Genomic DNA, 13,963 nt, shown 5'->3' with positions numbered 1-13,963 from the left:
AAAATTGACAGTAGCTATCAGACAACGAAGAACGTTCGAGAGAGAATCTTCCCATATTCCCTGTTCCCGTTCAACACGGAACGGAATCTGCGTTCCAGCGTCCTGCGACTCCTCGTTCATCCTGGCCAGTATCCTGCCGACACTCGGTGTGCCGAGAAAGGGACAAATTCTTGCTGCTATTGCTTATTTCCGACTTCCTGCGAGTGTTCAATAGTGCGCTTCTAGTTTAAAACGCTTCGCACAATTTAGTTCTGCGGGACGCAATTTTATGACACATACGGTAAGTTTGTTAAAAATATCGTTAAACTCCCTTTAACCAAATAGTGTATAGTAAAAAAATACAATTACTGCGACTGTAATAGTAATATGTCAGCCAGAAACTTACAGACTGACTAGGCACATGAGTTTTACAATTTACTAAGGAATGTAATAATTTCAAATGGGACGCCCTGTATATTTTGTGCCTATACATCGCCCTGTATGTGTGTCAATCGATTCTACTCCTCAAAAGTGTATCGTTTTTGAGATATTTACGGTGAAAGTTGCTGTTAACTCTGACTGAGGAAAACGGTTAGAGGTATCAACTAGCAAGTTGCACTGTAAAATTGAACATAAAATGCTGATTATTCTCTTTGTTTAACCTTGATGACTTCAATTCCTTGGAATATTTACAAATCGATAATTTCGAGTTTTTTTGTGTGTGACAAATGGCGGCCCACCCAAATGACAAAAATTCCCGTTGATTTTTTTCATTTTAACTATCGATTTATTCAAATCGACCGCGCTTATCGAAGCGGATTATCGATGGAAAAAATGCAAATCGATCGACTAATCTTTGTCACAATCAAAATATTCACGACCGTGACTTTACGTGGGTAATGTTACTTGAGCGTACTGGTCCATCGAGCTATAAAATAATCAACAAAAATACCAGTTTAAATTTGACAATTTCTGGTTTGGCCCTTTGTAACTCGGTTGTTATGACAGTTACAGGGTGGTAAACCTAAATGAGTTATTTAAGAATAAATATAGAGTAGACTAAACTACTATCGGAATTTGACAATTTCCACTTTAACGCTCCATAACTCGGTTACTATGACAGTTATTACTTCCCGTTGAGTTGCAATTTCAAAGTAAAGTTGTAGTTAAATCCCTTGGTGAAATATATTTTCAGTAATGGAAATCTTGACATCCGAACCGATCGCATATTCAAATGTATGGAAAATCGCTAAAGTTTTCACGTCAACAAATACAATTTGAAATTTACGGTGATAACGATGTGCTTTCGCAATACTTTTTGCCCGTCAAGCATAAAATGAATATGGCCAAAGTTCGTGACTCGAGTTAAGTGTTATTTTAACTTTAAATGGGTTATTAAGGGCTACGTGAAACAAGTTTATTCTTAAGCACCAGATTTCTATCTAGCCAAGAGTTGGAAACTTTAGACATTGTAACTTTAATGGGGTAGGAAAATAATTTTTATGAAACACGTCTGAGTGCAGTTTTCTGTATTTGGAAAAGAATATTGTTAATCCCTTTATTCTCTAGAGGATGTGCAAGTAAAGTAAAAAAAAAATCTTGGTTTTCTTGCTTCAATAGAACCAGAGCAATATGGTGGTCAAAAACATTCTTTACGACGGGAGTCACGAAAGAGAAAATTAAACTTGAAATGAATATTTGACTTTCCGAACGAAAGCGTTAAAGTTGCTTGAGGCTTCAATTTTATGGTGCAAAAGGACTGGATTTGTGTGAATTATTTGTCACTACGAAAATATTAACATATTCCACGAGTTTTGGTGTAACAAATTTGCATGCGCAACACTTCAATGCAAGTAATAAATTATTATCTACGAGTTTAAATGAATGATTATCTCCAGTATTGTGTCCAATAAAAATGTGGGTAAATATTACATTTTAGCTTCATTGTAGTAAGTGTTCTATTGATACGTTTTACAGTTTTACATGGAGTGCCACGAAACTCCTGTCTCGAGATGGATCAAAATATGAAATAGTTGCAATATAAAAAGTTACAACACGTCCGAACATGACCTGCCTGTACACGACAATTTTATAAATCCACTGCGCTGGAGAAAACCCATTAAAACCTGTTAACATCGTTTACTGACAAGAACTCCAATCTAAATTTAATCAGTGACAACACGCATAAACCGGTAATTCAAGCTTTTCAAAAATGATTACAGACATTTTCCGAGTCTAGGAAACAAAATAAAGACTCGTTATTGCCATCTTGCGGTCATAAAATCCTATTTTCCTCTCAGTTTTCCTTCATTCATGCTGAACAAAACGCAATCCATTACTTGATAAAGCTTATGTTACGAAATCGATCTTTATAAGACTATAAAATTCAGCTCCAATTAGTCTTAGATCCGGTTTAATATTTTCTTTTGCGAATGTTTCTTATCCATTTACTATTAAAGTCTGCTGCTCTACTCCTCTGGGATAAAATGTTGGATGGTGGCGAACTTTCTTTCTTGACAACAGTAAATTCACTTTACCTTTAGTTGTATTTAAGAAGGTTCAGCCCGACACACATGATCAGCTTTTAGTTTGATTCCAACTTTTCTGCAAAGTAAAAGTTACTTGAAAAAGTTTCTTATAGCTTGCCATATCTCAAATTGAAACCTTGTAGCTGCTTTTACTGATAGAAATTTTCTGATAAATCATTTCGGACCAAACTTCAGTCCTCCTCCCATTTTTCAAATAGTAAGGTTAATCTTGCAAACCAGCATAATAAACACTTGTGGATTGAGGAAGACTCTGGAAAATAAAACGAACAAAGAACAGCGCGTTATGTGGAGAACTTATCAAATATTCAATTGCGCTAATGGATATAACGATTGCCACTTAGACGCTGAGAAAATCGAACAAAAATTGAGTTTTGAGGACATTCAATTGCAAGAAGAGTCTCTTTCCAATAAAATTGTCAGTCTTTTAACGAGTTTTCTTCGTTTTTCCTTTCCCCTTCTTGGACGAAATCTCCCAAAAGTGCGTATAATTTTTTTAGGTTCTTTTTGCTATAACGTACTTTTCAATATTGTATTGCCATTTACTCAATTTTTTCTACTTATTTACTTACCTGAAATCGATCTACACAAGGTTAATACATTATTCTGGGTTTTTTCTTGAGGGCCAAACAATGATGAAGGAAAACATTTTCCGTTTTATACGTAAAGACTTAAGGAGGAATTAAATCAAAAGTGCCCTAATACAGTCTTGTAAGAGTAGAATGCCCTACAACTTTTCTTCTGTTACACTTTTTGATATTTTTCAAATTAACCGTGTTAGGCTTGGTTGAACTTGTTTAGGTTCTTTTAAAGCACTTTTTAGTGCTTTAGAGGTCTATTTTGAACTATGCAATTTTGTGCAAACTGCTAATTTAGTATTTTTTTTCAAAGTTAATATAGTTTGTCACGTTTACAGCTTAACAAGCCAAAGTCAAATGCCTGAACTGAACTATTTAGACAGACAATTTAACACGGATTACGTGTACCTACTGATTAATGAAGCTGTAGCCGTGAATGCAAATGTATGCAACTTGGTAATGCCATACTGAAACTAAAAGTACACTGAATTGGTAGAAAAACTGTATCTCAGACAAACCAACTGAAGAACTACGAAACAAAATCATATTAATATGCAAAAGATGCAAATCGATAACGATTTTGTCTGTTGTCAGGATCACTACGCGCAGCCTTTAAATTTAATTAGTCGAATTAACATTGCCGCGCTAAAATTGCCGTTGCTATTTTCTGCATCAGAAATGCCTTTGAATCATTTAAATTTCCAGTCCAAGTTTAGTCGTTTGTTTGCGGGAATTATTTATTTCACACGAATAGATTGCGTAATTAAAAGCTTCGGTTTTGGACAGTGAACGTTGAGGTTGGATAAATATTTTCACAATATCGGCTCGTGGTGAAGTAAAGCCCAGTTATGTTCGCGATAGATAAATTATTATTTAGTAATTTTATTAGATTGCAGAACTGGTGAAGAAAGTTGAGAATGTATGTTGCTTTGCAAATCATTTCATTACTAAATTTAATATTTTGAAAGTGCCGGAAGTATTTCAAAGTTTTCGCGAGCATTCAGTAGCTAATGCCACAAAAACATCAAATATTTTAAGAAAAAAAAACAATAAACTTAACTGAAACATGTTTCTTAAAACAGACCTTCAAAACTCTAATAAGTTAGACGACAAGTCGTAAAAGGCAAACTTTTTTCGTTTATCGCTTTTTAACTGCTAATAAACCCTACTGAACAACCGTAAAACATAAAATTGACAAATAAACTCGAAAAGTTGTCACAAAACATTTTTTTTCACCTTAACAGTAAATTAGTAGTAGTAACCTGCTACACAAAATGGTTGATTTTGAGTTACGTTAACCTTCGTAACACTGAGTGACTGAGACCCCCTTCAACTACTAACTGGGGTAATTTTGTACCCCATGTTATTTTTGTTTCTATCTTCGGAAAAAAAAGTGCAGACATGTTTTTTTACACAACTAATTTATTAAGATACATTTTTATTAACAAGAAAAACGTATGTATTTTAAACTACTGCAAAAAAACGTCAGTTTAAATTCAAAAGTCATGAGTTTAAAATATAACCTGTGGATTACTTTTCACACTGTGTACAAATGACTTTTTTCTTACTATGTTCCACACATACAAATTTTGCACACACCTCGCATTTATTTCGGGTCTTTCTGTCATTTTTTCTTGTGCAAATGTAACACCGACCAGACCATCTCTGCGCGATTGGATTTATTTGGCGGTCACATTCAGGAACCACAGTCAGCATGTGATCACGGATTGGTTGTTGTAATCTATCCTTATTTTTATATCTTCTAATTGTGTGATTCTTTACAAGTTCCTTTCCCAGACATAGCAGAAATGTACGCCTGGCATCCAAATAAGAATCTTTCCAATCGGGATATTTTATTTTCCATAAAATGAAAGAGTTTAGCGCTGCGGTATCAATAATATGTCCAAAAATCACCATAGGATTAAAGATTTTGTACGTTTTATTGGCTGTTTATACCAAACAGTGCCATCTTTACTAACAAAAGTAGGCATCGAACTAGAGTCTTCACTAGAATCCTCATTGTCGGTTTGATCAGCAACTTGTCCTTCAATCTCGTCGGGCTCGGAGTCAATTTTGTCCACATAGTCCTCTTCGTCGCTGAGTGACTCCTCAAATAGAGGTAAATCTTCCCCTAGATCGAGGTTTCCGTCGTGATACATTTGTATCTCCTGTTCAGTCAGTTTTGTTGTGCGGTTTGACAAGAATAAACAGGAAAAATCTCGCCGAAAGCAGTTTGCCGCTGACAAGTATAGACTGGCCCAACGCACTGACTGGGGTATTTTTGCACCCCAGGCTACAAAAACCGCTGTAAAAAAATAGTATATTTTTTTTTCAAATATTCCTACCTGGCTTTATATAGCAAAATACCTCTCTTTAGCATACCTAAAGAAACTTTAATTTCCTGTATGACAAAAAGATAATATTACAGTATTTAGAAAAAAAAATTTAATTGGGGTACAGAATTACCCCAGTCAGTATTACGAAGGTTAATTGAAAAACCTAAAATTCATAACTGACCAGTTTATGACACACACACATTTTGTTTTAACTTTCCAAAACCATACTGGTGACCTAGTTAATACAATAACAATGTGCGTTTAAGGTTTCCGATATGTGTGTGTGTTCAATGTGTAAAGAGGTGATTAAAAATCGATTTTCTGTCGATGCCACACAGTCTTCCCTAAAGCATATTGTAGTCCATGCCCTTGGCATAAGACTTAAATATTTCAATGTATGGTTTGTTTACACGTGCTAGGTATTATTTCTTTATGCCGAATCCGAGAGAAGAAGTAATGGGTAATTAAATGTAACTGAAACCTGTGTGGTAAACGAAAGAATCACGTGGCTTTGAAGTGAAATGGGAGCTTATGCTAATAATATACATCAAGGGTAATAAGAGCAAAGAAGTCTTGTTTTAATAGACAAACATTTTTGTACCTTAATTTGATAATTGAGGGTGTCTACGTATTTCAACCGAAAGCGGCGTCATGTCGATTAATTTACCAGTTAAGCGTAAATCTGCTATAATTAAGGTAATGGACGTTAAATTTGACTTGCTCATAGAGGTGGTAAGTGAGCTATGCTATTAAATTACACCCTGTTATTAATTTAAATTATGAATGATTTTTTTCATGCAATCAATTTGAAAATCATTGGACAGAAATCAAACTGGGCAAAATAAAAGAAAACTTTGATTATTTTGATTCAATTTGAAAATTACCGAACCGTTATGTGTGTATAGTTTAACTGGAAAACTACAGTTAAGGGGGTTTTGAGTAATATAGCAAATTTCCGCAAAAATAATATTAACAAACGACATTTTATAATTTACAGGTATAAAAATTTGAAAATTATTCACAGAAAATCAGTGGTAGAAATTAGATAAACTTTGTCAAACCCTTTGATTTGTATTGGTTCTTTTTTTACTATTTTTTATGAACCATTTTGGAATTACCACACCTGTATAAGTGACATACATTTTACGTGAAATTAAAAACTAGAAACACAGAATTACCGCTCTCCGAGTCGAGTATTTTGCTTTAAAATCCCGACTGGCTTTTAAGTGACTTTTAAAACAAAAAGCTTCCGCACAAACTGGGTATTTAGTAGCCACGTGTTTGTTCGTAGGTTTTAAAAATAATAAAACTGTAAAACGACTATATCGTTCCAACACAGCAAAACCGTAATAAAAAAGCCAGCTACAAATTAAAAATATTTGTTTTTCTTCAGGATTGAACATAATTAGCAGTCCGCTGTTGTTGAAAAACATCCATTTTTAACTTGAGTTGTCACAATAACACCAGTGAATAATGGAATTGCAATTCAATCAAGGAATGTTTTCCATTCAGGTTGTGCCATCGGCATCTTACAGTTCCACTTAAAATTAAACTCACGAAAACTTGTTTGCTCTACAAACTTATAGATTGGATAAGTTTAAATCAACACCCAACTTGATTGAACTTTCTGCTTGTGTGTTTTTTTTTTCTACGTTTCAATACCGTACACGACTTAGTCAGTGAGTCGTAGCATTTCCCTATCTTTGACTTTCCAATTCAATTTTCCACACAACGAAAGGCGCCTAGAAATATTAGTTTACATTTATATCCACCGTAGAATAAAGCGAAGCTTTAAGCGTGTTTTCGTGTCTGAATAAAGCCAAACGACCATTTCGAGGACCCGCTCAACCTAATAGAAAAATCTTGTTTTGTTCCTCCCTACATTTGTATGTTTATTACTCTGTGAGGGTAATTTTTCATGTTGCCTGCCAAAACTGCATTATGTTCCATTTTAAGCTTCTTTAGTAAATCACAAGATCGTGAAAAGTCAGTTTATCACCTCGAATTTTCTCGGTCAGCAGCTACATTAAACTGACAGAAAATGTTCTTGACTTTATCGGTAGAAATTTTTATTTTCCAGTCGGCGAAACCCAATAATTTAAAATGCCGGTTTCTGTAGATAAGTAATTGTAATTAATGTGATATAGTTTCACGTCAATGTAATTCGTATAGTAGGCCTCAATCGTAACACACATCTATTACAGTCAGAAGATTAACGTGTAAATTTAATAATCAATATCGCCTGTTGTCAGATATCACCATCAGTTTAAAGCTAATCTTACATGGAAACACGGGAGCATCCATTAAGGGGAATATTAATTTATCATTTTATGTAATAATATTAAGCAGTGTTATAACTGGGGTGGTAAGTGGCAATTTGGAGTGTGCGGTCTGCTTATATGCGTTTTATTACTGCCACTTGTTATGAAAACAAATTTATAATAAGTTGTTAATTAAACTCCTTTTTAACTGATGACAAAAGTTTTGTAAAATCTTGTTTTCAAGTCTCATTAACTACTACAACTCTCCAGAGATGCAACTCAAGCGAATTTAATAAATTGTCTGATGCGCAAATTTGTAATTTTATTTTAAATATTATTTTTCACTTGCAGATTCAACATCAAACAATGCGTCGATCATCAGGAGCACGTCTTCAGTCGCAAACGTCCGAACCGCAGATCGTAATCGAAGACCAGGAGAACGAAGATGAAGGCCATAAAACTGGTAGTCCCCAGCACAGTTCCGAAGACGAATCCCCCACTATGAACCCTTATCTGTTATCCCCGTACGCCCGCGATCTTAGAAAGCACTCCTTACCTACCCCGCAATGTAGTGGCATCACCGCCAGCCAGATTCGAAGACTGTCTGACCGTGGGGATGCTTCACCGGGTCCTAAACAGGCTGAATTTTTAGCCACACTATGTCAAGGTCCTCAAGTCTCACCCGGTGGCAGAAGGCATTCGGTGGTGACGATATCCAGAGTGCCTCCCGTCATTTTCGGAAGCGGGGGCAATCGAAGAGAATCGGTGGCAGCTTTTCCCACTTCTTTCCCCCCTAGAATTTTACCCAATCGTAGAGAATCCATTGCGTGTCCCCCTTCGATTGAATCTAGAGGTAGCGTGCACAACCTTCAATTGGACATTATGGACGATATTGTCCAAGCGAGAAAAGTAAGAATGAAAGTGTGGAACACAAGCAATGAAAAACTATGCGAGGTTGAACCGCTGGACGAACCGTGTGGGAGTACGCAACGGTACAGAAATTCCGCAAGAAGATTTTCCGACTTTGTCGGGACCACTTTACCACCGATCCCGTCGAGTTCGACGAAACGGAGGGCCTCTGAACTTCCACCAGTGCCCACAAGTAAGATTAAGTCAGGCATTGTTTGCACTAATACTGATCTGATCTCTATTTTATCTTCTCTTTCCACATCCGCCACCGAAATCAATCAGTGGGAGAGAGAGGAAGTCCCGAGCACGACTCCTCTGTCCCAACGGAAGACAGCTAGAGTAGACGTGAACGCGAAAAACGACCAGTTTCAGAAAAGCACCAGATCAAATAGTTTCGACGTTTCTGTTTTACAATTCGACGTGCCGCAACTGTTCAAAAAATCACCAGAATCCACCAAGCAATATCATCAAACACCTTCCAATTGGTTTGCCAAAAGACACCAACCAAAATGCGGTTTTATAAAAGAGAGAAAATTACTCCTCGAAAATTTAACGAAAAAAATTGTCCGCAAAGAACCTGGAAAAGTATTGTGGGACGAAAGGAGTGGCTCCTTGGTGGACGCTCACGCTTTTGGTGCCGCCATTGAAGGTTTTCTGAAGAAAGCTTCACCAGAGTCGCCGAACCCTAAAAGCAACAGACTTACTGATAGGATGCTGGGGGCTGCGAATAAAGTTTTCAGTGCTGCGAACAAGTCCAGCTGGTTTTCTAAAGGGGATGGTGAAACTACAGAAGCTTGCGATTCTTCACTTTGCTCTACCCTTAAGGATCTTTTCGTTAAGTAGGTTTGTTAAACGTTTTCCAACATATAAAAAAAAAGTTTATTATTTATACATATCATCGCCATAAATTTGTTTTAAAACACTGACTGATATCATATCATAGAATCATCAGTTTCTATTCGTAGAGCAGGAAAAGTTGATTTAATAAATCCGGATATAATACAAAGACAGACGATGAAATACGGCCTCTTGCAGAAGAACTAAAAGCTATCAACTGGATATAATGGCACTAAAAAGCTAGAATGAAAAGTTTTGCAGGTTTCAGTAGAAGTAATCCAAATTGTTCTAAACCCGCTATTATGGTGCAGAAACTTTATTATACGAGCTTAATAAATTTTGTGAGATTTAATTAAACTCTTTTTCCTTTCAAAGGATCCTAAAATGTAATAGTTTGACGTATTACGTAAAGTTAGGTAAAACATTCCTGAAACTGTTTACTTGGTGAATGTTATGTAATTTTAAAGCACAATTTTTTAATATAACATTCAAATTGTGAAACCTTTTAAAAACGTAATACCATATATTTTATCAATAAATTTTAAATTTACTATACACATGAAAAATTCTTTGATAACATATAACATTAAAAACATATCTTTTAGTATTTTGTACAGTAAATGTGATTTACATAAAATAGTAAAAACAACCTTCGCAGGACGAAGTACCTAGCTAAATACTATTTCCATGTATTATTTTAACAAAACATGTCAGACCATTCGCGTCTCTCTAATATAGCGACAATCCCTCGTAGTTAAAAGACTTTAATATTTAATTTTTAAGGAAATTAGTAAGTAGTTGATGAATATTAATTAAAAGTGCGAGGTTGTTTATTACACTTCTTTTAATTCAAATATAAAATTGAAAGAACTTTAAAGTGTGATAAACAACGTTTGTATTTAACAATTAAATATCGTTAAAGCTGGAATTCTAAACGATGTATATTTTCTTGAATAATATAATGAATTAATAGTATCAAAATACATACTATAATATAATAATCATGTGTGATTTTTAATCTTACTAAATATTATATAATATATTCTGTGTTATGTATTTGTCGATTTAAAAATTATATAAAAAAACTCCTAGATGAACACACGACTAAAACAATCAGTGTTTATTAATCAGACCTTCCTTACTAAGTACCTAACTAATATTGTACATATTATATGAACGTATAGATTTATTTAAGAATATCAATGTCGTTGACTTTATCTTCAATGTTAATAAATGTTTCATATAATAGAGCGTTTAATTTTTTTTTTCTTTCAATGCCTCTCACAATAAACGTTCATAAGAAAGGCTAGTGGCAGTGAATTTTTAAATTCGTGAATGTTCGGGGAGATTCTCACATGTGAGATAGAGATATACAGTGTTGCGAGTTCTATCATAAATAGAATTATGTTTGCATGATTTTAATTGGTGTCCACGATATGTGAGGGCTACAACTACTGTGGACATGATTCAAAACAGTAAACAAACTTTTTTGTTTAAAATTAAAGTAATAAAACAAACAAAATTAGTAAAGCAATGGCCCAGCTGGCAACACTGCGATACAACTTTTTTTGTTTTTGTTGTCTAGGTATTTATTATTTACGATGGTGTTGTGTAATAGTGTTATTAAGTTCTGAAGTGTAAATAAAAACTAACATTTTTTATTTTACAAATACGGCAACGAAATGCCTTAATTGACGAATTATTCCACTTGATAAGGTCGTATATGGTTTGAAATCAAACTGGCGTATTGACAGCTGTCATATAATAATTGTTTGCAATGTTAATTAAGACATACGCTTTTTGTGACAATTGCCATCCATAGGCGACCTGACCATAACAATTATTGAATACCCGTTACTTTTCAGCGGTGGCTGAGATTCTCTACTGGCTACTTGTCCGGACCATGAGACATTATATCTCTTATATTTCAGACAACCTACAATACACCAATCTTGACCAATCTCATGGCAAGATTCTCACGAGGTCCGTAATTTGACAACGTGTCATCTGATCAACATAATGACATGCAGCCGGAACGGATGTGACATCATTTGACATTCTGTCTAATGACCACTTTATTAGACCAGTATGTTTGTTCAAAGTTCAAAAAGTATACGATTTGAAACAATAATTGATTATGGATCGCGTCTCCCACGCACTCGATAATTACCGCATCGGTAAATATCGCTAGACTTGTTTCAGGTCAGGGCCATAATAAATAAATCACAATTCGGGGATTTAAGATTTTTATTGTTGTTACATGACGCAGATCTTAGTAAAAAAACTTTAAATGCAGACATTTATCACTAAAACAAAAGCAAACGGACCATTTGGTTCGCTATTCTGGAAAACACTGCTTTACCTTAATACCTTATATGAATTACATCACACCTAAATGTTTTTTTCCATGGAAATTATGTGGAGCTGCGTAAATACCTCTATTAAAACTACTATAATAAAACCACAAACAGATTTCATAAAATTATAGGTATTATGTGAAATTAAATTTAAGATTTTTCCAAAATTAGGGAAACCGAAAAAAACGACTGAAAAGGAGTAAATTACGTGCACCTTCTGCTTAAACTTGTATACAAATAATCATTTAGGATATTTATAATTGGCCACAGTCTGCTACCACGACTTTCCTGCTGGGTTTGCCAGACTGAGAACCAAGACCCTCGATACTCTTCACCACGTCCATTCCTTCCACAACAGATCCGAAAACGACGTGCCTGTAACATAAAAATTACTGGTAAATAACATGAAAGTAAACTGTATTTGCTTACCAAATTTAGGTCAAACGTTAAATAATTTCTTATGCAACAAAGGACGACAATACCACACTAATACATGATTCCAGAAGGAAAAATAAACAAGCCATATCCACGTTTTTCCTTTTTAAACTTTAGAAATTACTATTCTTTAGGGTCAGATTAAATCCTTAAAAATGACTCAAACACATAACAAAATTTACTTCTATTAGTACTGCAAATATTTACTTTCAAGTCATAAATTGTGCAACATTCATGGTAAATTTCCATGCACTTAATATATTCAATGTTTAGATAATGATTTGCTCAAATAAATCCTGTTTGACTTCTGCAATGATGCAAAATATATATTTTTTCTGATATTTTTTTCTAAATTGAATTATTATTGAAAAACCTGTAAAACCAACTTGAATGAACTGATGCTTACCTATTGTCCAACCAAGAAGTCTTAACAGTGGTAATGAAGAACTGGGAGCCATTGGTATCAGGACCTGCATTGGCCATGGACATAATACCAGGTCCAGTGTGCTTCAGGGTGAAGTTTTCGTCTTCGAATTTTTTCCCGTAAATGGATTTTCCTCCAGTGCCGTTGTGGTTTGTAAAATCACCACCTTGGCACATGAAATTGGGGATGATCCGGTGGAAAGTGGATCCTTTGTAGCCGAATCCTTTTTCGCCAGTACAAAGAGCGCGGAAGTTTTCGGCGGTCTTTGGTACTACGTCAGACCGTAACTAAAAATAAACATTTATAAGAAAACGTGTATTTTCCCGCTCTCCCATAGTTAAAAAAAAAACAGTTTCCTTCTTTTTGGGGCTCTTCAGGCTTCAGACATTTCTCATTGTCACATCTGTGATAGGTACTTCTGTCCTGCTCTACCAAATAAACTTGAAAAAGGACAGAAATACATAGCATAGCTGTAACTTAGGATATTGGATGGAAAAACCCCAACTATCCTTAATTAATTCCTTAAATCATTCAAATTTAAGTCCCTTTAATGAAGGATTTAATACCATCTTGACAATTTTAGAAATGACTGGAGTATGTATGACCTTATAAAGAATGATTTCCTGTTAACTCAACCTTGAAAGAAAGCCGGTCGCCAACTAGATAAATGAGTCACGGGTGGATCAGTCACAGAATGCCAAAATTTTCAGGTTATAAAAAAATAAACCCTACAAAACACCCCGAATTACAGATTATAGAGTAGATTACTTATTTCTTGAATCGATTTAGCGTGGCATTTCGGGGTGTTTGCGGTACAGCAACAAGCCAAAGTCCGACAACCGGTGACTTGCTAAAAGCATGGTGGTTCGGCACAGAAACGTGTAGTTTTTAGAAACAACGCGGTGGTCCTTACCTCGATTACGATGCGGCCGACGGGTTGGTTGTCGGTGGTCATGTCGAAGAAAACTCTAGGGAGACCCATTTTCGTACACAAATTCCTTGAAATCGAAGAGGCTAAACCAAAACCTGATCGCAAACTCGAACACTGACCGGAGAATGCGCTTTGAAAAGAAATGGATGCGGCGTGCCGAGAGAGAACGAAGAGGGCCATGTTTGCCGGATGTGACGACGTTAATCAGTGACTCGTTTAAACTCAAACGTCAATATAAAGTCGTATACTTTCTAAATCATCCCGCATACCGTGAATAGATGAAAATCCAAATTACGTAACTGCTGATAAAGTTTAATAATAGTATATCTATTATAGTTTCTACTAAGCAACGATTTTAAAAATAGTATCA

At 35.1% G+C, this 13,963-nt stretch overlaps 2 protein-coding genes across 2 annotated transcripts; one reads left to right on the top strand and one right to left on the bottom strand.

Annotated features, from left to right (window-relative positions):
- Window positions 1-140: 140 nt before the first annotated feature.
- On the top strand, window positions 141-10,694 carry kairos. The gene is made up of 2 exons (XM_081986387.1): window positions 141-280; window positions 8,052-10,694. The coding sequence occupies exons 1-2, from the start codon at window positions 269-271 to the stop codon at window positions 9,450-9,452; spliced, it is 1,413 nt and encodes a 470-aa protein (XP_081842513.1). The 5' UTR covers window positions 141-268; the 3' UTR covers window positions 9,453-10,694.
- Window positions 10,695-11,675: 981 nt separating this feature from the next.
- Window positions 11,676-13,788, bottom strand: LOC145734284 (peptidyl-prolyl cis-trans isomerase). Its single transcript, XM_081987565.1, has 3 exons — window positions 13,576-13,788; window positions 12,645-12,949; window positions 11,676-12,178 (listed from the first exon to the last, which is right to left on the bottom strand). The coding sequence occupies exons 1-3, from the start codon at window positions 13,771-13,773 to the stop codon at window positions 12,058-12,060; spliced, it is 624 nt and encodes a 207-aa protein (XP_081843691.1). The 5' UTR covers window positions 13,774-13,788; the 3' UTR covers window positions 11,676-12,057.
- Between the last annotated feature and the right edge of the window lie 175 nt (window positions 13,789-13,963).

The sequence above is a fragment of the Ips typographus genome, linkage group LG9 (genome assembly GCF_016097725.1).
Source record: "Ips typographus isolate SLU linkage group LG9, UJ_Ityp_2.0, whole genome shotgun sequence".
Taxonomy (NCBI): Eukaryota; Metazoa; Arthropoda; class Insecta; order Coleoptera; family Curculionidae; genus Ips; species Ips typographus.
This window is presented reverse-complemented; position numbering and strand designations above follow the sequence as displayed.